The sequence below is a fragment of the Phasianus colchicus genome, chromosome 2 (genome assembly GCF_987193195.1).
Source record: "Phasianus colchicus chromosome 2, bPhaCol1.hap1.1, whole genome shotgun sequence".
NCBI classification, from domain to species: domain Eukaryota; kingdom Metazoa; phylum Chordata; class Aves; order Galliformes; family Phasianidae; genus Phasianus; species Phasianus colchicus.
Window position 1 is genome coordinate 99582974 of NC_143437.1, and position 25915 is coordinate 99608888.

General features: G+C 35.1%; 1 protein-coding gene across 1 annotated transcript; it reads left to right on the forward strand.

The window, feature by feature from the left end:
- Positions 1-9049: 9049 nt before the first annotated feature.
- Positions 9050-21399, forward strand: LOC149919210 (uncharacterized). Its single transcript, XM_090136724.1, has 5 exons — positions 9050-9115; positions 9580-9715; positions 10936-11287; positions 19303-19378; positions 21243-21399. Exons 1-4 carry the CDS (start codon positions 9092-9094, stop codon positions 19334-19336), a joined length of 546 nt encoding a protein of 181 aa, XP_089992850.1. The 5' UTR covers positions 9050-9091; the 3' UTR covers positions 19337-19378; positions 21243-21399.
- Positions 21400-25915: the final 4516 nt, after the last annotated feature.

The window sequence follows — 25915 nt, forward strand, 5'->3', positions numbered from 1 at the left end:
AAATTGCTGAATTTCTGAATTGCTAAACTGCAAAATTAATTTTATCACCTCATCATTCATCTCAAAATTCCACTTTGCAACTGAAGCACTGACAGCTCTTACAAAAACACACACAGGCCAGATGCACAAAAACATTTGGTGCTGAAAGGTATCTTGGCCAGAAACTGGATATCTAAGCCAAAGTCAGGAGGCCGTGGGATTTTCCAGCCTGTGCACAGGTTTTGTGACTCAGATCTAATGTAATTACCTTAAGCCAACCGAGATTCACTTGCTTTGGAATGGTAATGCTTTGGAGATCAGAGAAGGAACGTGGTGAGAAAGAAGGAATTCACCAGATCTGTTCCCTTACTTTATTTCATCTGCAAAATGATAAACTTGGAGAGTTACAAAATGCCTTTACATAGAATACTTCCACAAGTCATGACGGCAGACGCTTTGGCAAATATATTTCCTTTCCCTAGGGTGCAGTACAAGATGTACTAAGTGAGTCAGTTTGCTCTTGCTTACGACTGTTTTGAACTTAGACCTCTACCAAAGTTATTTGCTCTTGGGGGAGATGCTGAAGAAATGTAGTGTTTTAAAGGACTTTTGAAATTTCAGAGGCCTTTTACTTCTTTATCTGTAATGAATGGATTGAGCATTGTGATCTCAGGGAAAAGAATTCTAGAGAACATACTGCACAAAAAGACCTTAGTCCATCAACCTCTGGTGGGTTGGGATCAGAATTCTGCTAATGAATCACAGAATCACAGAATCACAGAATCGTAGGGGTTGGAAGGGACCTCCAGAGATCATCGAGTCCAACCCCCCTGCCAAAGCAGGATCCCTACACCAGGTCGCACAGGTAGGCGTCCAGGCGGGTCTTGAATATCTCCAGAGAAGGAGACTCCACAACCTCCCTGGGCAGCCTGTTCCAGTGCTCCGTCACCCTCACCGTAAAGAAGTTCTTGCGCACATTGGTGCGGAACTTCCTATGCTCCAGCTTCTGGCCATTTCCCCTTGTCCTGTCTCCACACACTGCTGAAAACAGTCTGGCCTCGAATGAAGTAGTCTTAAATCTATAGGCAGCATGTTGCATGTGCAACCATGCTTTCCATTTGAGAAAAACAATTTATGGGAATGTATTGTTTTTATATAAAAATTCAGATTCCAATAATTTGTATTATCTTGGCATGTAACCTGAGATGTAAGTAATGACATTGCTATTCATGAAGTTTTTTTTGGATGAATTCCATTTAATTCATTGTTTATTCTTATCTTAGACACTGTTTTGTTTTCTTCTGGTTGTACTTTCATTTCACTATGCATTTCATTATGCATGGACAAGAAACTTGCTCAAAGAGAACCATCAGCATAGCTATATATAGCTGAACATGTGCTGTGAAATAATACAATGTATGAGAGTACTACTGGTTAATTGTGTCATAAGATATCAAATTATCCTTCAGTATTGCATTGAAAGAAGTAAAAAACAAAAAGCATGTAAGAGTTTAAACTAAAAATATCTAATGTTTAGTATTTCTCCTTTTGTTAGCATTAATCAGAATGTCAATTTTTAAACTTAAAATTTTCTTTTTTTTCCCCTCTGGATAGAGAACAAATGAAATCTTTATCAGGAGGTCCATTCCAATCCCTATGATTCTGTGAATCTGCAATTTTATGAAATGTCAGGATAGCACAACATTCTGTAAGCAGAATAAAATATTTTGATAGCGTACCTCTGGAAGAAAGCTAAAAAGTAACATAATACAAAATTAAATACTTAACAAGGAACAGAAGTTACAAGACAGACTAATTCACTGTCCATTTCAGAATGATATTTAGGACACTAATTGTCATGACTTTATTTTTCTTACTTTCTGTACTGAATTAAATCCAGTCTCACTTTATCATCATGACTTCTGCTGAAATGTTTGCAGTGTTTGATGGAACTGTTGTGCAAGAATTGCCATTACTTCATTTGTCAGAAACAGGTATGGAAATTAAAACCTGTAATAAATCTAATAAACATTTCAAGATATTAGTCTGTATGAAGCCCACAGTGGTAACGAAATAGAAATATCTGATGTGGAAGTGTAAGAATAGTAGCATTTTTAAACACCAATGAGGTTTTTTTGATCCTTATCCCATTATCTCTTGGAATATTTTTAATGCTGCGCAACAGAGAGATGACATCAAATCTCTGATCAAATTTTGTACAGATAAATTATACCTTTCTGAAGCACTTGGGTATGAAACCTGCATCTATATTCGTAGCTGTCAAAAATAGGATATTTTGCTTTTGGACTGGCACTATATAAACATTTTAGAACTAATAGCAAAATCTGATTGATATGTTTTTGAATGTTCCTCTCTCAGTATTGGTAGTACTGTTGTTATCACCTGTTCAATTTTATTTAATGTCATCTTGACCTCTTTCCCCTACAAGGAATTGCTGCTTTTAGACCTGTCTATTGCTCTTTGATGAATTAAAAAAAAAGTTTAGATAAATTCTTCTCCCCTTTTTTAATTGCTTTTAATTAATATGGAAGTGAGAGATGTTGCTGAAGACTGGGCTGGACATTATTTTTCTTTCTGCTAAAGGTCCAGATGCCAGCTTTGGTACAGTACAGAGTTGCAGAGAATGTGTGCCCAGGTCATATAATATATATATATTTTTTAATTTAAACTACAGGAATTAAATTAAATTCATGTAGCTAAGGAAGGGCATTACCCATCAGTAACTCTAAGCTGCTTCTTTGAGGACAATCTTTTTACTGGTTTTAATTATGTTTACTTGAAAAGACAAATGTGAAATGTTTTCATGAAGGAGCCACTTGTTCCAAAGAAATCAACTGTGATCACGGAATAATTCTACAAGTTAAATAGCCTTTAGTGGCACAATGAGCCATTCACAGCTAACGATTAAAGTAGTAATGATAATCAGTCTTTTAGAGAATGTCTATCTAAATATTGAGTTTATTCTATGAAATGCAGGAGCAGCTGGATTGTATGAAGATATTAATCTATTAAATAATTATTGCATGTGTCTCCATTAACATAATATTTTCTATTTGTTATTTATGCAGAGGTGGAGATGCCATTTCATTATTTCTGCCAGTAAAAACATAAAAGCCTGTGCTGCAAAAACAAATCCTGACATGTCACTTAAAAATTTATAGTTATTAATCCACATTTTTTGCAAGTCTAGTATTATACCTCATCCCCTTCAGCAATTTATATTCATGCTTGTACAAGCAAAGACTGGATAGTAAGAAAAAACAAAGCCTGTGGAATTTTAATTTAAAAGTCCTGCAATACATATAAACAGAGAATTAAGATAAATGAAATGCTCAAATATGGTTATGCATTAGCAACTCTCTTCATTCCCTGAATTTTTCTACCAGCTGAAGATGGTTGCTACAGGGCTTCTCTGAACATGGGAGTGACAAGTATTCACAGATCCATAGACCTTCCTGAAGGTGGCTCCATTTGATAAAGGTTAAATTAGACAATCCAAGATAAATTCAATTGCAAATTCTTAGCATGATTTGGAGGAAAATAAAGAATAGGAATTAATAATGTGATGAAGGAATTTCTGTAAAATATTTCTAGGAGGTAAAGTAGGTATGCTTGAAAATAGTTGAGAGAGCAGCAATTCTACAAAAATGGCATAACAGTCTCAATTCTGAACTAAAGGCTGTCTTAAATAGTATTTTTTCTTTCTTTTCAGTTCTGAAAAGTACAGACTCATTAGGCTGTAATTTCTTTTACACAACTGTTTTCAGGTTCAGTGAAATAAAGAGCAAGGGAGCAAAAAGACCTTAAAAAGAACATTTGTTTATTTTATAACAGTGTTCAATTCTCCCTCAAATTACTGCAGCTCATGCAGTAGATGAAAAAAGAAAATGTAGCAAGCTTCGTTTCAAAAGAAATTCTAAAATAGAAAATGGAAGTGGAAATTAAATTTCTGTGTACTTTAGAAGTGAAGAACTACAGATTCAAAAACTTTGAAAAACAAGGAATAAAATTATATTTGGTCTGCTGATTTAAAAAAGAAAAAAAAAAAACAAAGCAATGAAATATTTCTAGATGATTTAAATTGCAGTTTAACAGCTTTGCTAGCAGATAGAAACTGCCATCTTTATTAGCTTACACCTTTGGAACTCTGAAGTTTTCCTTGTTGTTCTAGTGGTTCAGTGGAAATGAATGAATAATGTAAAGTTGGTATTTTTCCACTGTAGAAGAGATAAATATTTAAAACGAAACTGAAGATATGCATTCAAAAACTGATCAGCATTCTATAAGGTTATGAGTCTAGACTAGCATTTGTCTCAAAACACAGATACAGCATCGATTTGAAACCAACTGCATCAATTAATAGTCTGCCACTTTACACATATTTAGAAAGGGCTTTAACTGTTTAACTACTTCACTACCTTAACTATTTGAAAGTCCTTGAAGTTATCATATGCTATCTTCCTGTCAGCCGAGATTGCCTTGTACATCTTTTCCAAATCATATTTCATCCAGTTCTGACATAATCCTCTTTAATTCAGTAATGATTCTGTAGTTAAATACTTAAAATTGTATCCATGGAATGTAAAGATATGAAAAATTGTTTATCATGAAAAGTTCTGGCAAATCCAAAAATAGTAGCTGTATTTGTGGTAGGTGGCTAAACATATCTCCAGGACAACAAAATCCTATTCATCTACTGCAAGTGGCTACAAGACAGCTTCCTCTGCCCTGCTGAAGTCTGTCAAATCTTGACATCTGCTCCTCTCAGATAAATATAAGATGTTTATGCTTCTCGTTTATATATATTTATTGGGATATAATAAATATTTCATACTTCTTACATATATAAAGGATTTTTCACTTCTTTTTATCATTACCATGAATAAATCTAGGGTAAAAAAATCACATTTCCATGGAAACGGAATCAAATCCAAAAACATTTTAAGGAAAATATCCTGTCAGTTCTACCTTGAAACATTTTTTCAGTCTTGAACTGAAATACAGGGTTGTGAATAGTTATCTAAATTAAACAAAAATGGATATGATAGAGTGTAAAAGACCTTTCTTGATATTGCTTTTTCAGTAACTTAGAAATATGATCCCAAATTTCAGAATCTTATAGTACATTCAAGGCAGGCTCTGAATGTATTCACTCAGAAGAAAATGACACAGGTGAGGTGAAGAGTTGAAGACATAGATGAGGACTGAAAATTACAGTCCATAAGAGAAGAAATACCAGTTCTAGATTTTGGCAAAGCAAGGTTAGAAATGAACCACAGCGCAGAGAGTAATTCAGATTTCATCACTCTTTTTTTTTTTTTTTTTTTTTTTAATTCTGGTTTATCTTTAAAGAATCTTAGAAAATTCACATTCCATGACTTCTGTCTCTGTAAGGAATTGGGAAGACTTGGAAAAGAACATGAGTCAATTTTCTGAAGCAGACTGAACTTGGAGACAATTTTTCTTCTTTCAGTTAGAAGGTTAAAATACGACCCTTTAAAGAATTGTTGTGTCCTAATGGAAATTCAAGGCTGTGTCTCTTTAACCTGCAGCACACCACATGCCTTTTGTACATGCACTAAGTTCTATTTTACAGAATTTCTCTATGAAGTGTTAATTGTATTTTTAACTGGAATAGATTATTTTGTTTTCTATAGATTAATAACTTTCAAAATATTTTCTCCTGTTCCAATGACTATGTAACTATCAAGCAGATTGCATGCATCTTAGACTAAATTAATTATTTCAAATTTTGCCTTCTGTGAAGACTAATGAGTACCTTCTATGCTCTGCAGAAAGGACATTCCTGTTGAGTGGTTAAATAACTGTTGGTTTTAAGGGAAAAGGTATTTTGAGCAGAGAAGAATAGAAGTTTTATGAAAAAAAAAAAAAGTCTGCTCAGTGGTTGTACATGGATTTCCTCCTCCTTGTACCAGGATGTGGTAAACTCCAGAAAAATTAGGGATTGTCAAAGAATTTTGATGCTAAAAGATTTCTATATATTAATAAGTATTTTGTTGATTTTTTTTTCTCATTTGTAACAGAATATTCTATAGCTTATACAGGGATTTGAAATGAAGTTTTATATCACACTGATGTATAATTCAGCTTTGCCTTCAGTTTTTTGCTATTCTCCCATTTTTTAACTTGTTTTTATATTCTACTGGAAAAACACACACACACACACACACAAAAAACCCACAAAAAACCCCAGCAAAATAAATAAATAAAATAAAATAAAATAAACCAAAACAAGATCTATTCTTAGTCTTATTTAGTCTTATTTCAAAAAGAGAAGAAAAAAAATGATATCTGAATTTGTTTTAGAATACTATTGTTCATTGAATTGGAAAATCTTGATTTGTAGTCTATGCAGACTTTGAAAAAAAATTCTTATCTATACAATAAAGTATGTAGAATATCAGCAACAAGTATTTTGCAAATGTAAATATCACTATCGAATAGGTAGAGCAGCATAATTTCTACTGGTAATTTCTTTCCCATCAGTTTCATATTTTTGAAGTATATTTCCTGTTGACAATGTTTCTTGGAAATAATTTTCCCATTCAAAAAGTTGAAAATACAAAGGCTCTTTTAGTTTACTTTGATGATTGCAAAAGTGAGAGAGAGGAGGAGATTACTTTTCCCCTTGCCCAGCTGAATTATAATAAAATATATGTATCTAAAATTATTTATCTAGTGGTAATTGTTGACATTTCATTTTTAAATATTAAGCCCATTTTGGTGGATGAAAACAAAGAAACATATAATTGTCAAGAGTTTTGTAGGCACTAAAAGTAAAATCTATGCAATATTAATGAAAATGTTTATCCTACTCTTAGAAATAATTACTCTCCACAGTCACTGTTTGCAAGATTGTTTTAAGCAGCAGGTTTTCTTACTCATTCCTGTATTTCCTGGTCTATATTACAGTATCTTTTTCAGATTACGAAAGCAGCAGCAAATCCACCCAGAAGTCAGGAAGCACAACAAAATCATTACTCCTTGCTGATACACAGCTAAACACAGAGGGATGCCTTTTATGAAAGGTTTGCATCTTTTTACATTAGAAACCTAAACATCATCAGGAATTCTCTGTGTAAGTCAAATGCCAGAATCTTCACTTACTATGAACATAGACAAATTTAATTCTTGTTGAGACACTAGATAAGGTGAGACATTCTAAGAAAACATTCTTGAGTGTGAACTTGCAAAGGTTTCTTTTCCATCTGTGAAATGGCTGGCTGTGCTTTGGTCTGTGTGATTTTCTGCAGATATGTGGTCACAAATGAATGCAGTTTGAAATGACCAGATGTAAGGCAGCTTTGATGCAAAGTTACGGCATCTGCTAAATTGCAGCTAAGAGGAATTGTGCTAAGAAGCAGGATTTGTCACTTCAGGCTCTACTACCCTCACCAGTACAACTCTTGCCAGCCCCAGAGGGAGCACCAGCACAACCAGCTTGGGCTATCTCAGCAGAGTGCAGAACAAACCTTCACCTGCCTAAGCAACCTGGAATATCATTGTTAACTTGTCTCTGCTATTATCTTGTTTATTTTATTTTATTATTATTCGTTTATGGAAATCATGAAGTTGATATAGTCTCCTAAGAAAAAAATAATAGGCCACATGTTTTTCAGAAAGAATATCAGCACTCTAGTTTACCTTTGTGGATGAGAACAACATAACACAAGGTGCATCAGCTTTTGGCCCAAATCATTTGAGCAGAGAACTTCAGATGAAGCCTCCATTATTGTTAGAGTGAAGTATAATCTTTATAAATTGCTAAAATACTAATGTTGGGTAAACAAAGCTGACACTGTCAGTGTGATAACTATTTTATAAAATAAATAACACAAGTTTTGTCATGCTTGACAAATTTAATTGCAGGATGTTTTTTAAATGCAAAAGTCCTAGACTGTTAGTGGTAATCAGACTAATGTTTTCTCCTTTCTGTTTAGCAAGGTATTAGTGAAAACTGAAAGGTAACATAGTAAACATACAACTGGTGTACTTCTCAGGATCAGGATAAGTATCCTACTTTCCTGAAGGATGAGAGGATGAGGAAATTTTGCTTTCATCATGTTCTCAGCAACTGGAAAGAAAGCAGAGATTAGCCCCTGTATTGCCAACCAGTATATATGAAATTCCTCCTGTGATAGCATATACTTTCCATATCTTACTATAAAATATAGGAAAAGAGAGAATTAGTGCTCTCTCTCATGTGACCACCAAAAGACTTCAAAAGGAATGTGCTGAAAATCTTGGTTTTTAATGAGTTTAATGTCATTCAAAATTACAAGTACCTAAAGGAATCATCCCAAAGTTTAAAGTAAGTATGGCTTTATGTATGGCTTTGTAAAGTATGGCTTTACAAAGCAAGCCTGACTACTTTGCTTTGTAACTTGGAAGAAAAGTCAGGAATATTTTAGTTGCCCTCTTCCTGTATTTTTCTGGATCTAAGTTGCTTTTTTTTCTACTGTTTTAATTCAGCTCTACAATGTCTGGAGTTGATCACAATTTACAGGCACTAAACACTATTGTCGCTGTGCAATTATTCAGTTCCTAGCATCTGAAATGAAAGTGGACCTGGAGGTTACTGTTCTTTCATACAAAGTATGTCCATTGGCTTTGTTTCTTTCTCTCACTCTAGGATCATAGAATCATAAAATATCCTGAATCAGAATGGATCATTCCTGATCTTAATTTCAGCAAACACACCAACTCAGTTTAAAACACTGCCGTGAATGCTGCTGAGTAATGTAAACACTTTATTTCTCTAAGGGAAGAGCTGTGATTTTGAATTTGACTTTTAGATTTTACATCTGACTGTAAATATAAGTATTTTTCATAAAAAAAACTATGAATCCTTTTTCCTGACCTATTTGAAAGTTATGAAGCCTCTGGTCTTCCAGTCGCTACTGATCCAGGGTCAAGGGAAGTTGCTCTATTCAATGTGGCTCACAATTCATCTCTTCTGCTAAGCAACAGGAAAGTCTCAGTTCTGTTGCCAGGGGGTACCACGCTTGCTGAAATGTTTCCATGGAGACAGGACCCATCCGAGCACAGCAGCTGAGGACAGGCAGCTGAGATGAGTCCTACAGCCCTTCCATGGGTGACGTGTTCTTGTGTACTCATGTGCTGATGGAATGCACCAATAAGGCATCTCCCTCCTGTGGGAATCTCATTTGATTAGAAGTTAAACATTCAGTTCCCAAAGAAAATTTAAAGCTCTGCCAATAACAGAAGGGAAAACAAACAAACAAACAAACATTTCACACAAATTTTAGAATGTTCTGGTGATGCTTGAAGAAACATGAAAACCCTGTAGTACCATTTTTTGAGTTCAGGCTTGTTTTTCAGATTTATTTATTTACAGATCTAAAATGAAATTAATACTCCCTTCTTTAGCATGAGCTGACTTTAACTCATTCAGAATAAAAATGATAATTCCTGGAATATCAGAATGTGAGTGGTTTACATAAGCACTTCTACTGGTGAATCAGTTTCTTGGTCACAGAATGGAACCTGTAATCTATTATGAATTTTTGTATGTTTTGATTTTTTATTTCTTTTCAGCATTTACAAATTTGTATCATCAAAGTTAATGAGCTGAGAGGAGGAAAACCAAATGTAAATGCAATTTATTTCAAGATACAGATGCTCAGTTTTCTGTTTGACACCGAAACCATGCTTCAAAACTTGTTTAAACCAGGTACATCTAATATAAAAAGCTTTGGTATTAAACTCAAGGAGGTGCTTTATGTATCACAGAGATTTAAAATGTTGTTTGTTTGTTTTTTTACATACATGGGAGTGAAATCTTGACCTTATCAAAATAAGTGTTAAAACTGTATCCTCACATCTTTTAAATTTATTTATTTATTTATAACAAAGCCAGGAAATAATTAATGCTGCTACAGAAAATACAGACAGAGCTTCATTTGAAAGAGTTCAAACTTTTCTGGCCACCAACACCAACTATAACTGGAGAAGATGCCAACAGAGTGCTAAGGTGCTTTTGGAAATGTACAATGAGAAACTGAGTTAATTTGATTTGTTTAATTCAGTAAAGCAATGGCTGAGGTGATATACTTATTCTGTATAAAAAAGATCACTAATTACTTTAAATAAGTTCAGAACTACAGGTATTTATAGGATTTAATTTAGATTGATTCCTAGTAATATTATATACTCTCAAGTGTCTGGACACTTACCCTGCTCAACACATGTTAAAACTTTAAAACAGACATTTGATTTTGAGTCTGGGGGATTTTTCACTTCTAAAAAGCAGGAAATTTTGCAAAGGAATTTTACTGACAAAGATTCAAGAGTCTTGCATGCAGATACACTTCCTCCTGTATTCTTCCTATGTCACACTGCAGTCTTCTGGTAGATGTGTGGATGGATGTGTTTGCTGGCCCAGCATGTTTGCAGATGTAATGTCCTGTCCCCCTTATTTGTCAGCACACAGAGGAAAGATTTATGCAGTGACTCTAATGGCCTCTTACAGCATCCCTAAGCCCTGCTGGAGAGAGGAACAATATGGACAAGAAAACAGAAGCTGCATGCATAGGAGCCTGTTGGGTCCCATTTAGCTGAAAACATCATCTCCCTTCAGAGCTCTCATGCTGTTGGTCACAGATGCTGTTTTTGCTGGAATGGCTCCAAGGGAAACGGGAGAACTGGTGCAAAACCAAGGAAATCCCAAAGCACTGGCTTTTTACAAATGATGCTTCATCTTTCGTAGTCAGATAGCACACCACACCTGAATTCAGGATGATTCTGCAATGAAGAAACCAAAAGTCTGGCAGAAATTACAGACTCGATGCCTGTCTTTACATTTTCCAAACCTTTTTCTTGTACAGCATCATAGTTTAACTCACTGTTCAAATCATAAAGATTTCTCATTTGTCTTACTCTAATCTCTTGTAGTGTTTGCAGTAAACTGTACTGCAGCTACGTGGGATTTGGTTGCCATGATGCTGTTAACTCCTTGCTACACATTGCCATCTTGCATCAGTTTGAAAGGTTATTCTGCATCAAACAAGCTTGTTTTAGATGAGACAGTTTCATTCTGCAGCAGTAAAAGGCTCTTAGGATCTGAGCTGGCTGACTGTACTTCCCTGACACGGAAGCTAATTCCATGCTGCAGTCACAGAGGAATCCACGGCTTGATGTACCCTGATTCAACAATTAGTGTCACAATCTGGTCCTTATCCTTGCAAAAGGGAAGAACTGGGATTTATGCCTTCAGACTTGAAAAGCCCCTCAGTCTAATGTGCAGGTAAGGATGGACAGACCAATCACACAGAAATTCTCTTGCCCAAGAGAACAGAGGATGATGTTCAGAACTCTGATTCTTTTTGTTTGAAGATGGAAATGGGTAGGAGACTATCACAGCAAAGGTTATTTTCAGTCACCTAAAAGAGAACAAGCCTTCCTATTTTCAGAGCTTCTCTGTTGGAACAGTTGGAACAAAAACAAGAATAAAGCATGAAAAGCAACCCAAAAATAATTTATCACAAAGCAAAAAGTTGTCTCTTGCTTCCCTTTATAATGTAATTGGGTGCTGAGAGTGCTTAACCCTTAAGTCTGTTTAATGCGGAGAAGCACGCCTTCACTGCCTGAACACAAGCATGGCTTCTGCTCAGTTTTGCAGTGGGTTTTAACAACCGTCTTGAGCTGAAAATCACACAAGGACTTTCACAATCAAACTTATTATGCATTCAGTATCCCATTACTCCATCTGCTACTTCCTTGTTCCATATCCCATTAACAAATGCTAAGCTGCAGATTGTTTTTCACATAGTAATGAGCCGCATAAGTATGCAAACAAAACAAAAGTTATATATTTCTGTTAGAACAAGTGCCAAGAACAGCTCCTGTTGCAACAATACTAATGACAGGATAGCGACAGTGGAATAAAGAGAGTAATTTGTAGTATTCCCAGGTCAGCTGCACACATGGTTACTCCAGAAATAAGTGAGGCAATTTATTCTAAACTTACAGTTTATTCTAAACTTACAAATTCATTCCTGCTTTAACTGAAATAGCTTCAGTGACTATGAATGTAGATTGCTCCAAAAGTAATGCCTCCTATTTATTTCCGTGAAAACTAGATCAGCTGCAAAGAACACAATTGCAGTATTTCAGAGAGCAAATTCTCAGTAACAAAACGGATTTAACTGCACTCCTGTGTAAGATGTTATTTTGTCAGACTGCCCCTCTGCTGCCATATGTTGCACAGTGAATAAATGTAATGGAATGTGGGTGGGAAGGTTCAACATTTACTGCCATATCACCAACATTTGCCTGTGACATTTTGGGCCAACAAAATAAAAGAGGAGGCATTAATTTCAGAACAATACTTGTGTCATGGAAGAATTGGGTCTTGTATTGGAAATCTTCCTACACATGGTGATTTAAAAAAAAAAAAAAAAAAAAAGGTGACAAGCACAAATAATGTCATTTTCTCAATTAACTGGAATTGATTAATTCATCCATCCATTTCCCAAGTCATTATCTTCAATTAAAATAATTGCCTGGATAACATTCCATTGCTAGAACCCTGGGTGAAACGGAAATTTTCCAAATAGTGTTTCGCTCGGATGCCAGCCCAGCTACCTCTACCTGCCAGTAGAGAAACAAATTACAATCTGCTACAGTTTAACATGAGGACTGAGGAAGCTTTGGAATGTCTTTAAAATACATACTTTCACTTACTAGAATTATTAATTGTGAAATAGGACTGTTTTGTTGCAGAAGACAAAGTGCCTGCTGCAAAGAGCGGCTTCGAGAGGCTTTGAGACAGCAAGTAAACAGTGAGTGGGATGTAGAGCAGTTATTTAAAGAAAGACAAGCTTGAATGAGCTGTATAAGAGGAGGATGCCCATAGCTACAGCATAGGTCTGTCTGGGACAAGTTTGCATCTGCTAAGTTTCCTAAAGAAAGCAGTCCTAATGAAATGTGACAGTATGCATAGATGTATGCAAAGATGAAAAATACTGTTTCTAAGAGATCGTGTGTGGAAAATATGCACAATCTAAGCATAGTTTACACTTAAAAACATTAAATTCAGAGTTGAATAGGATGCCCAAATTACAGGCAGCATAATCAGTCAGAACACTAACGGGTACACTTTTAAGAAAATGAGGTAGGAGAAAGTTAGGGATAAGAAACTAGATTTTGTTGAATCTGAGCTCGTAGCTACACAGTGATAAGAAAATATCAGAGACGTTGCAGTTTTAATTTGAGCAGAAAGACAGTTATATATTGAGAGGAAACTGTGAGTTCATGTAAGTAACAGTGAATTATTTTTTTATTTACAAATGAGATTTTAACAGGTTAAGGAGGAAAAAAAGCATTCCACAAAGCACTGGTAAAGAAGCAGGGAACCCAGTACTGGTAGAGGGATTAGAAGAGTTGTCAATGGGATCTGCATATTATATACATATATATATATACATTGGAAATATATACATGATAAGGAAGAGAGAGATTGATGGGAACCAGGGACAGGAAAACTGACCGCATAGAAAATATGTAGCACATCACAAATGATAGAGCTAATTTTCAGTTTTAAGCTCAGGCAATGTGGAATGTGTTTGGTTGTTTAAATGTAGGCATCTCATGAGAATGTTGCAAGACTCCCATGTGATTTCCACCCACCCTTCTGCACTGGACCAATGTGCCTGAAAGGCAGCAGATGTCCATGTTTATGTAACTGAATACTGTCCTACAAGTGGGATTCAGGTCATGCCTACAACTTCTAAAGGTGTCTGTATGTAAGAATTTACATAGATGTTGAGTTACTTTCCTATTGCAGTCAGTACAGCTTCTGGGGCTTGTAGAGAAATTCACATTCCTTACTAAAGTGTAGAGCTACTCAAGTTAGTCATGACTACTATGATCATTACTATGGCTTTCCCCTAGGAATATACACTTTCCACTGCTCGAACTCCTTGCTGGTTGTTCCCATTTCTGATATTAATGCTGACTGGAATATACATAGGCACAGGCATTGCATGCTGGTGGGTTTCTAAGCTGTTGTGAATGCATACTGTTGTGTTATAATGAAGAATTATTGGAATGATAGTATCTACATTACTGAACAATAAGTTTTAAGTACTTTCTAACAAACTAAGGTCTGAGGGTGTATTTAAAATATACAGCTGCAGATTATCTCAAACAATGTTTTGGTTTTTTCTTTCTTTCCTTGCTGTGGTCAACTCTTACTCTAAGAATATGAGCATATTTATATATTTATATTTATAGAGGAAACCCTCTCATTTGCAGTATAACAGGCTGCTCGAAGAGATTGTTAAAATGTTATTCTTTTAATGTCAAATCTCAGAAACATTAGCAGAAAGACTTTATATTAGCTTTAGTGGGGCAATAGAAATTCTTGCTAAAGGGATATGAGCCGGGATGAAGACACTGGATGCATGAAACTGGTGTTTTCTAGATTTTATCTTTTGTGGTCACAGCTGCACCACTTTGAAGCACTTCAGCCTGAATATGACATGTAAAGTCCTAAGGCTATACTGTGACTTTAAAAAAGAGCTATGGTGAAGACTGTAGGAAAAATGTAAGTTATTTGGGGGCATTGACTAGTTAGGGTTGAATAGGCAGCCAAGAAATGGAACAAAACATACAGAGAAACAAACACATTTTTGTCTAAATAGAAAATATTTTCTTATTTACAAAATGAAATTTTGAAATAGCATTTTGTGAGCAGGAAGTGTCAACTGATTCATACCAAAAGAAGGAGCGAGCTTCACAGAAGACAGACTTGACAGAGCTTATTGACTAAAGTTGGGTTTTCCAACTAAAGAAGCACAAAGCAAGATGTATTAATGCTCTGATAATTGTTCCCCTTTTTCTTGGTGTCATTCAGTTTTGTATTATGACCTGTCATTGCCTACGGCAGGTACTGAAAACATGTGAACTGCAAGATTTCAATCTTGCTCAGATGGAATAGTATCCTGCAATGAGAAATGTATCAATGAGTTTGCAGGAAAATATCTCATGCTGCACAGAGTAGCGCTTTTGCTCAATAGATAGGAGGCCCTGATTCAGGTCTTTACCCATGAAATGAATTCGAATAACTAATAGAAGATAGCTTTGGGAAGGGGCAGAAATGAAATCATATCTCTTCAGATGGAGCAAAACAGGGAACAGCAAGATATCCAAAAGGCAGACATAGATTGTTTTTTTTTCTATAGTTTTAGGAATCAAGTCACAAAAACAGCTCTGCCTAAAGTCACTATCCATTTGTCAGCAGCTAATTCTGTATGTTTGTGGTATTGCTGTTATTTTCCTAAGAAAGCACCCAGATCTAAATCAAATCATTTTTTTACAGAAACATGAAAAATGTCAATAGTGCCCTTGGCTACCTAGAAGCTTGTTAGAAGTTAGAGGCATGAGTACAGATATAGCTTTACCAAGAAAGTCTGCACGCCATCCCTGTGGCCCAAAGAAATAAGAAAATATTTATTGAATTGCTGCAGTATAACATGAGGCCAGCTAAATTTTTGTAATACTGTTTATTTTATATTGGTTTTGTCACAAACATCTGTTGTATGAGCCCAGTCATATTCTTTACAATAATCTGACTAAGTCTTTTGAAAGCTTTATCAATTCTACAAATGCTTTATAAGATTTGGAGGACTGACTGTCAGATCACTGGACCTTCTCAAGCCTATATCCATCAGATTTTATGACAACACTGACCCAAACTGATTAAGTCAGTGAAAATGATGACAAAAAATCAGGAGTACCTGTGTAAAGACTCTTGGTATGGCACTAAGCCTGGCAATTCTGTAATGCACAATGATTTGGGTACTTTTCTCCAGAAAAGTCTGATTTATCTCATGCACCAAAGGCAAAGCTCAGTAGTCTTTTTCCGAGTATATGTGATAATGGTTATACCACCTTTTCTAAATTCTTGCTGTTCTTCCTCAGGAAGGTGAACAGTCTGATTTTTGTGATACATATGAAAGCATATTCTTAACAAGATATTAAGGCTGCTCAGAAAGTAATGCTTCCTATTTTATTTGGAAAAATTATTCAAAACATATGGTGACACGGGGTAGTTGTCAGGCACTTTAAATACAGAAACTGAATGTGTTTCACATATACCTGCAAGGGTGAGGAGTTCAATTTTGTCTAATTTACCACTGCATTTTGCATCACTTGTCATTATAAACTCGAGTTAAACATGAGATGACCATCAATTTTTACAAAATTTGTTGTTCTTGTTTGAAAAAGGGGCCAAAAAAACCAATAGTGATAAGATCTAGGTCATATACCCTCTTCCTAGCTCATCTTTACCTCACTCAGAAAGGATGGTTCTCTCTCTCTCTCTCTCCTTTCTGCAACGTTTCCTTTCCTTGAGAGAACAAGAGCCACCATAGTTCTATCCATTTTATTTTATTTTATTTTTTGCCTGATACAGTACTCCTCTGCCTCCATTACTTGTGATTCAGAGCATTTTCCCCTTAAAAAAAAGCTGTCTTTTACCTTCTCCACAAGACCTCAGCATTTCTGACATACACTCATTTTCTTAATAACGAAGGGCTAAATAATAAAGCTAATTTTAAAGAAAGAGTTACCAATTTATATTTGAAGTCTTAACTTTTCTGTCACCACTGTGCCAGCACAAAAGGGATGCAGGTGGTCCACTCCTACTCTGTCTTAGTAGATGCATTTATTATTGGCCACTGTCAACCAGGTCCACTTATATCAGTGGGAGGGCTGCAAGAATTAGTTGGGTAATGTCTTGTCAATAGGCACTATATCCTGCAGCCCCCTCTCTTCTAATTTGTTTCACTGCTCACTGCCCATGCATAATTTAATGATGTAAAAAAACCATGAGCAAAATCACTTCTCCGTTAATTCAGATATGAAGTTTGATGTCCTGTTTTAAGCAGTTAGAAAATACAGGATTTTAGTGTTGCTGTAGTGCTGTGTTAAAGCAAATGTGGGACAGACCAGGAGATGGAAAAGAGCAACAACAAGAAGAAAAATGTTCCTGTAAACCCCAGGAAAGCAGATTGCCTCAAAAGAGCTTATCTCAGGGCGGTAGTCCTTTCCTGGAAAAAAGCAATTACTCTGATTCTCCAATGCTCCAAAAGGAGCTGCTGAGCTACTCCATGGTCAGCTCATTCTCTGCACTGTCACTTAATGCTCATCTATTTTCATCATTCTGCCACTCATGGAAGGCAGAGTATAATCCTGCACACAGAGTTTGGGTGGTGATCAAACTGAGAAAAAAGAGTTTTCTCCTCATATGATCATCTAGGCAGAGTGGAGTCAAAATCCAGTCCTGTGTCAATTTAGCGAAGTGGAGAAGTGGGAGCTACTGAAGAAGCAAGATTTCTCTCCAAACCTGGGGGTCATTGCCTGTGCTTCACAGAGGTACAAGCAGCAGACAGAACAAGAGGTCTCCCTTGATCTCCAAATGCTTTCAACGACTTCTAGAGCACCTGGAACCATCAAATAAACTCAATCAACTAAAAGATGAAAGAGCAGTAAATTTCTCTCTCTGAGTAATAACCGATTAGAATGACAACAGAATAATTGGGGTAGTGAGGCAAAGAGCATAGAAGATACCTCCTTCTTCAAAATGACCCTTTTATATAACTGCAGCCCATTTTAAACACTACAGAAAATAATGAGTTGCAGGCTGCAATTAGCATGGAAATTAAGGTTATTTCAGAATGAAGTTTGAAACAGATGCTAAAACAGAAGGAACTTTGTGAAGAAGGTCCTGATGGCAACTCTTATGTTTATTAGGTTGACAAGCTCCTGGCTAAAATTCCTTGCTCTACATTTTAGGGAGTCTATACAGAGGAACTGCAGCAAGCTTCTGTTACTTAACTTGATATTCAATAGATGACAACAAAATGTATACAAATGGAATGTTTGCTTGCTAAATGCTGCTTACTTGTTTGGGTTGAGAACAACACGTCTATTGTAGAGTTTTGGACTCAGCCTGGTGTGAATCAGTGGTGTGAGGTTCTGCTCAGAACTGCAAAGTAAGCATGCCCGTTACTGGGCTATGATTAAATAAATGTAACTTCTTTCAAAGGGAATTAGTGGAAGCCAGAGAATAAATTTTTGTTCTAGAATGATATTTTAAATAAAAAGCTAGGACATTCACAGCAAAGTCCTGAATTTGAGATATAACATGAGAAAAAATGGAAAATTTATGTAAACACTAAGCTAACACCACACAGTTGTCACATGAAGTGCTGTTGCCTGGTCAGTTTTACAAAAATTTCAGTATAATGTTGAACAGTGTTGAATTCCTAACACACAATAGTATTCCTACTCTAAGTTTAAGACAAAAATCTGTAGAAAGATTTAAAGCTTTAAAAATGTAAAGATATATTACTGATGGAATTGAAACTATGCCTCATTTTCAGCATCTTGTCAAGTATGAAAACAATTTATGTTTATCCCTGTTTCTTTAGGGCATAAAGGAGTCTTAGAGTAGTCAGAGGTTAAGGAGTAAAATGAGTTAAAGTTTGCAGATTTTTACCTAAGTTTATTGCCAGAATAAGAGAAAAATCTCTAATTTTTGGTAAGTAGCATCATAAAGCCTCACTAAAACTAAATTCTGTAAAATACATCAACATAGAGAAGAATATAAGCAATTAAAGCTACAGCAAGAACAGAATTTTTGACCCTAAGTGATTCTCTACTAAAACTGAAATTTGAATTTACATTTCTAGTGAAATAAATATGCCGTAACTGTGACTATATAAACCATACGTGCAGAAAAGTGAATGTTTACGATAGAAAAACTGAAATACCTGATATATATCAAAGGCAGAAACATCAGCCTCTCCAGGACATGTTAATTCAAATCCTTCAAAACACTCATAGTTATGAATGTCAAATCCATTTTGGAAACAACTGTGATTCTGTGTTTTGCTTATTTTATTTTTTCCTAGGAAAGATTAATTTTGTTTCAGTTTCCTGTAATTTGCTTCATAGTTCACAAAACAAAGTTAGAGTAGGTTTTCACGCAACTTGATTTCATTATTAAAAAAGCACTGTGCTATTCAAATGTTTTTCAAATTTTATTTTAGTTTTCTTAATTGGACACAAGAATCTCCTAATGCAGACTTGAAATTATCTAAAGTAGAAGAAAACTTGTGCACCTGTTCTTTGAGGAGTTAAGAACAGAAATACAGCTCCAGATTATGTTGTTAAAAAGACTTACCTAGAGTTTAACAACACTTGTATTGCCCCTGTGGTTAACAGAATGTAATCATGAGTGTCTTTTTGCAGGTGCTGTTTCTTCTATCAGCATATGCTTGACTGAAAGCATCTGATTCATAGCCTGTGGCAGGACAGTAGATCCTGTGTGAGTCATTTCATGGTGATAACTCATCATTGCAAAAGTAACATCTTTCCTTTGAGATCCTATTTCAAGATATTTTTAAAATCCCTTATTTTTGAAATTTTTATTTCAGAAAGTTTTAGAAAGAGAATAACAACATTTTTCTTATTCCTAGAATCCATTCTGTATTGCCTTCTCCTATGAAAGGATATGGCATGCTACAGAATTAGTGGGTTTGGGAACCTTTATTGATGTCTTATCTATGGGCTTTGTGTAGGAACAGACTCACATAATGAAGAGCACTTATGAAGTCTGTTCTTGTGATCTGTAATTCAAGGCTTCTGATGAACAGACTGTAAGAACAGTATAGGCACAAAGGTAAAAAGCAGAGAGCATTATTACTTACCATGGAAAAAAGACCCACAGTCAAGATGGAGAGTTCTAGCCTAGAATTACTTTGTGAACCTAGGATTTGCTATGATTCCTACAGAAATTTAATGTTGGAGTAGGCATTTAAGTAACTGAAGGAAAACTGCTTTGATTGTGAGGTGATTGTCATCACTGAAATCACTTTTGTACAATTCCTGCAACTGATGTGGAGTGCAGAGCTTCAAACAAGCCTTCAAGATAAGCACTAAAAAGGTTAAATCCAACCACTTGTACAAGAGAGTACAAAACTTCCCTTTTTTTAAAAAAAAAAACTCACTTGAGGAGCTGAGGGTTCTATAGAGTCAGAGGCTTCTGTCTATTCTAGAGAAGACAAAATTTGTGAGAAGCCTGAACTCTTAAATTTTAGACTGCTAATGTAAGAAAAAGATAAAAATGTATACATAATTTGCAGTGAAAAGCAGGTAATTTTGAATATTTGGTGTGTATTTTAAAATAGACAATTAAGATAGAGAGAGAGAGAGACAATGGTCAAGGTGAGAATAGCCAGAAGTAGCTGAATGAGAATCTTCAGTTGCTTAGTTGGTCCCAGTGAATATTTTGATATAATTTTACATTTTTACACTGGGCACCTCTTAACATAAAGTGACAATCATCATTACCTCCTCTTCTCACTAACTGGAAATAAAAGGTTTTGAAAGAAAAGGCCACAGCACCTGAAATCCAAGAAGGAGCAGTAGGCTTATCACCTTTTTCTGCCATTTCTGCTTCTTTAGAGACTTCTGACACAAATCGCTTGTATTGGCAACCATTTATCTCATTTCTAGTTCTCCCTTTGTGTGTATTATAGTGTTTAGGCCCATGTTTAAACCTCTTTTAAGATGTTTACATGCTGTTGCTGTTGTGTTTTAGCTGACATCTGCTGTTTCCTCTGTGAATAAGATGTCTGAATTGTCCCAGAAACTAAAGCTGAGACATCTTGAGGGTTAATCCTGATGCTAAGAAGTTGTGCTGTCATGTCTTAATTAACCATTGCTCTCTTTTTTTTTCTGAACTGCAGTTCAGTTCATACCAATACTTGCACACTTCACAAAAATCTTTTCATAATGATTATTATCCAACATTATCTATAGACAAAAAATGTTAGTCATGGTCTGCTTTAGTTCACTGATGTGCAGTCAGTCTGTTAAATCTTGATCCTCTCTGTTTGCAAGTGGAAGAAGGAAGTCATATTTATTTGAAGAGAGATTTTTCCTCAGTAATATCTATTGTATAGTCCTTAGAAAAAGTACAGTATTCTTGTAATGAAATAGCTAAGAAGGAGGATCAGTTTATAGTGGCTTTTAGAACAAAAGTGTCCAGAAATTCAGTTAAAAGAAATCATTTTATGTTTAATTTTTCAGATACACTAATATAGTTTTCCATGTGTATAAACATGAATAAAGACACATGTATATGTCTACATCTGTCTGTCTATGTGTTTTTATTTTCTTTTTTTCAGGGCTATGCATAATCTCTGCACACAAGAAATAATGAAGCTTCCTCACCACCTGACAAGGAGAAAAAGGCACATCTGGCGCTCCTTGTGAGTGCACTACAGTTCCCATGTTTTCAGTTGTGGTAACTGGCAAGCACTCTCTGGAAGAGAAAATAGTAGTTGAATAAATAAATAGCTCTGATTTAAAAATAAAAATAAAATAATAATTTTTAAAAAAGGACCCTACAGGATCTTTTATCATAACATCTTTTTAACATAACGTGCAACAAAATGTTAATGAAACAGGCAACGTGGCTTTATTATCTCTTTGTTGTAGACACTGTCACAAATTGTTTTAACACTCTTCATTGTGTTCTGTTCTCTGCTTAGGAATTTATTTCATCTTATCTTCAGTAATGTCAGTCAAATACAAGAAGATGATTTGTAATTATAAATGTATCTCCATTTTAATGTATCTTAATTTGTAATGTTGCTATTGGATAATTTTCCCCAAATTTGTAATCTAGTAAATACACATTTATTAACAACAATTGACAACATTGCTTTTTTCTCTATGCTTCCAGCTTTATTTCAGTTTGATGACTCTTAAACAAAATTTCAGCATAAAAGAAAATGAATTAAATCAAGATAGAACTTCACCACCAAGGAGGAAAAACAAATTTTCATCCTAACAGGATGGCAGTAATTAGAAAAGTTAGCTCAAGGATATGAACTTGACTATTCAGTAACATTGCAGTGGGACTCTCTCTTTCTCTCTCTATATAAATTTGAATTTGAAAGAAATAGCTATCTTTGTAAGTATAAAAAGTAAAGGAAACAATAGCTACACTCTACCTACTTAAGAAAAGATCTCAGACTGAAAAATCTGCAATACTTAAGGTCCTGAGAGAAAGTAGAGAATGGGGCATTTAATAATATAGAGACAAAAAGGAATCTTCTTTTAGCACAACGTCTTCCCTTGGAGCTGGTTCACACTTGTCCTTCTGTGGTAGAGATGACATGCGCTTTCCTTTCAGGATGACTGTATGAAATGGGTGAATGGAATTACCCTAGCAAGGTACTCTAATTTCTGAGCTATATACAAAGACTATTGCCTAATGACTTAGCAGGGAAAGTTATTAACAACAACAACAAAAGGACCAAAAAAAAAAACCAAAAACCCACCAACAAAAATAACGACACAAAAGAGCAAAACTAGGCCATCATAAAGTAACCATTAATCCATTGTTGATTTCAGATTATGGATTTGATGTTCAGGTGACAAACGTTGCCACTGATCCATTTTACTGGCATATAGGTTGGTTCCTCCTTTTAACCCCCCAAAAAAAAACCACTCCTACGAATCTGCTTTTTCTGGAAATGAAATTAAAAATCTTGAGAAAGCGTCAGTCTGGCATTTGTCAAACTGGTCTTTGCCAATGAAAATCAATTTTGTCACAAGGTCCTAGGAAGCCATGAACAAGAAAGAATTTGAAACATAACAGTTCTGTTGTCTATCCTGGGGGATAAAAGCAACAAAATATCAAAATTAAATTGACTTTAATGGCTATTTCAAAAAGGATAGAACAGGATAATTACAGAATAACTTTAAGGATGACAAGGCAGACATCTTAGGAGTCATAAAATTTTGATAGCACCGTAAGGTTTCACTGACTCCAAACTCAGATTCCACAATAAAGATTTAATCTTTCTTTTTAATTGTGGAAAGCCTCTTGCAGTTTTACAGGTCTTGAAGTCTTTACATGGATTTGTACTTTTTATGAAATGTGAATTATAATCTGTTAGCTGGAGACTTTTTCCTTCTATCTAATTTTTCTTCAAAGCAAGAAATATGGTTTAGTGCAATTGTGTCTTTAAGTAACTCACTAGGGGTGGCTGTTAGTCACTTACACGAAGTGCTTCATTTAAGGGGCTGATTTGCACAGCAGGACACAGCAGAGCACTAGCAGCAAGACAGGGAGATATTTAAAGCAGCATTAAATACAGTAAGAAAATGAATTGGAAAACTGAGAAGAAAAAGAAAGTAGAAAAGGAAAAAAAACCCACGTAGTGAGATTAGGAATATTATTAAGAAGAAATAAAAATTAAACTGAGGGTATTGCTGATAAGATGGTAAGTTGTGTTGCACTTTGAAAGGAAGAGGCCATGCCAAAAAACCTTTTGATAAGTGAGAGAAGTTTACTAGGATATTTGAATATTTAATGCAATTTTAACACTAATACCTTGTTCCAGAATAAGGATTGTCTTTTAAGAAAGATGAAAGATATAGTTCTTTGTGTCTTGACTGTTCCCTGTAGGACAGGAAATCTAACTTCAAACCCCTAACCCGAACCTAGTCAAAAAGTGAATTCAACCAAGCTGAATCAAATATGAGCTTCTTGCCAGAACTGTATTTGGGGAAACTGCTCAGAATCTCAGCCACTTCCAAATATGTCATGAAAGTAATGTATTCCTGAAATCAAAATCTGGAGATTATATTGACAGGGGCAAGCGAAGAGTATGTGACTCTTACCGTAACACTTATTCCAGTCTGTTAGAATTGTTTGAGAATTAAGAACCATCCATTAAGTAGGATTTCTTCCAGGCATTTCTATCACAGTATTCTTGCTTTCAGAGGAGTTAATAGAATAACACGGAATATCTTAGTGAATGTTTAATGTTCTCAAGGTACCTTTCAAGAGTTTCTTTCTCCTTCCAGCCATATAATTTGTTCATATTTCTGAAGAGAAAAAGAAAGAGATTATGATAGACTAATCTGTGAATTCACAAAATGAAATTGTAAAGGAAATATTGAGAAACCTACTGAATCATAGAATCATAGAATCTCAAGGTTGTAAAAGACTTCCAAGATCATCCAGTCCAACTGTTCACCTACCACCAATATTTCCCCACTGAATCATATTCTAGTACCCCACCTAGGCATTTCTTGAACACCTCCAGGAACAGTGACTCAACCACTTCCCTGGACAGTCCAGTCTAGCTCCTGACCTTGTTCTAAAGTTTAGATAAAACAAGTGAAGATAATATATTTTAATGTTCTGTTCTCTAGATTCTGCTTTGAATCTGTTAGATTTGCCTGACATTCACTGTCACATTTAGTGGTTTTGAAAACATGTGGTAGCAGACTTCATGTATTATTACACTTAGATTTCTCTAATCCTCCAAACTTGAAAAGAGAAGAGAAGAGAAGAGAAGAGAAGAGAAGAGAAGAGAAGAGAAGAGAAGAGAAGAGAAGAGAAGAGAAGAGAAGAGAAGAGAAGAGAAGAGAAGAGAAGAGAAGAGAAGAGAAGAAAAGAAGAAAAGAAAAGAAAAGAAAAGAAAAGAAAAGAAAAGAAAAGAAAAGAAAAGAAAAGAAAAGAAAAGAAAAGAAAAGAAAAGAAAAGAAAAGAAAAGAAAAGAAAAGAAAAGAAAAGAAAAGAAAAGAAAAGAAAAGAAAAGAAAAGAAAAGAAAAAAAGAAAAGAAGAGAAGAGAAGAGAAGAGAAAAGAAAAGAAAAGAAAAGAAAAGAAAAGAAAAGAAAAGAAAAGAAAAGAAAAGAAAAGAAAAGAAAAGAAAAGAAAAGAAAAGAAAAGAAAAGAAAAGAAAAGAAAAGAAAAGAAAAGAAAAGAAAAGAAAAGAAAAGAAAAGAAAAGAAAAGAAAAGAAAAGAAAAGAAATGTAGATGATCCTAATATTATTTTATGCTTGTAAGTGCTTCTAGAAAAATTTTGGGCACTATAATATACAATGTTAAATTAGTCTACTAACAGAACAGCTGTGCAAGATCTTAAGACTAACAAAAGCCCGGAAAGTAGATGAGAATTAGTCTTCCTACACATGTCCAAGAAGATAAGACTTTTTCATTTTTTATAGAAAGCACCACATGTAGCTCTGACAGCCAAGAAATATAGGAGAGATGCCCTATCAGAGGTTGAAAAATGGCAGCTCCTGACAGAGACCATTCTATATGTGGTAGGATGAAGGTTCTCCACTTGCCAGAAACAGACAAAACACTGGGGTCCTATTTTTCAGAACAAATAAATTCCTTTTCCCTGTGAAAATAGAGCATAAATTATATTTATGCTTCTGTCTTGATCTTTAAAGTCAATATGAAAGGAGTAATAAAATAAATATTTGCTGCTGAATTCAGCTCTACATTTTCTGTCTTTAAACAAAACAAATGTTTGAGGGTGCACTGCTCCCAAAGCAAAAAGTGTGGGATCTGCCCTTATGTAAATGAGGACCACAGCACTGTCTTTCATAATTGGAGAAACTAATGCTCTGTTACCATACTCCACCAAGGTGCTGCTTACTTGCAGTACACAACCATACTCCTTATTCCCTATTATTTTTATACCTTATTCTGCTAGGCAGTGTTATGTATAATAAAACGTGGCCCCTTAACCCAAGAACTTAGGTTCAGCAGACAAAAGCAGCAAATAGTAGATGAGGAGCAGAAAAGAACTCCAAGATCATCCAGTCCAACAATCCAAGCAGCATAAAAAACAATGTTCAAGACCTGTCAGCTACTTAGATAATCTTCTCAACACTACATATTCCTAGCTATGAGGGTGGAGCTATTTTTCATGGTGAATTTTCCAATTCACTGTGGTGTCTAGGATGAAAGCTTGCAGCAAAAGCACGTGTTAGCATCAAAAGAGATGGACACAAAAGCTAGCAGCCTTACAATCAACATGCT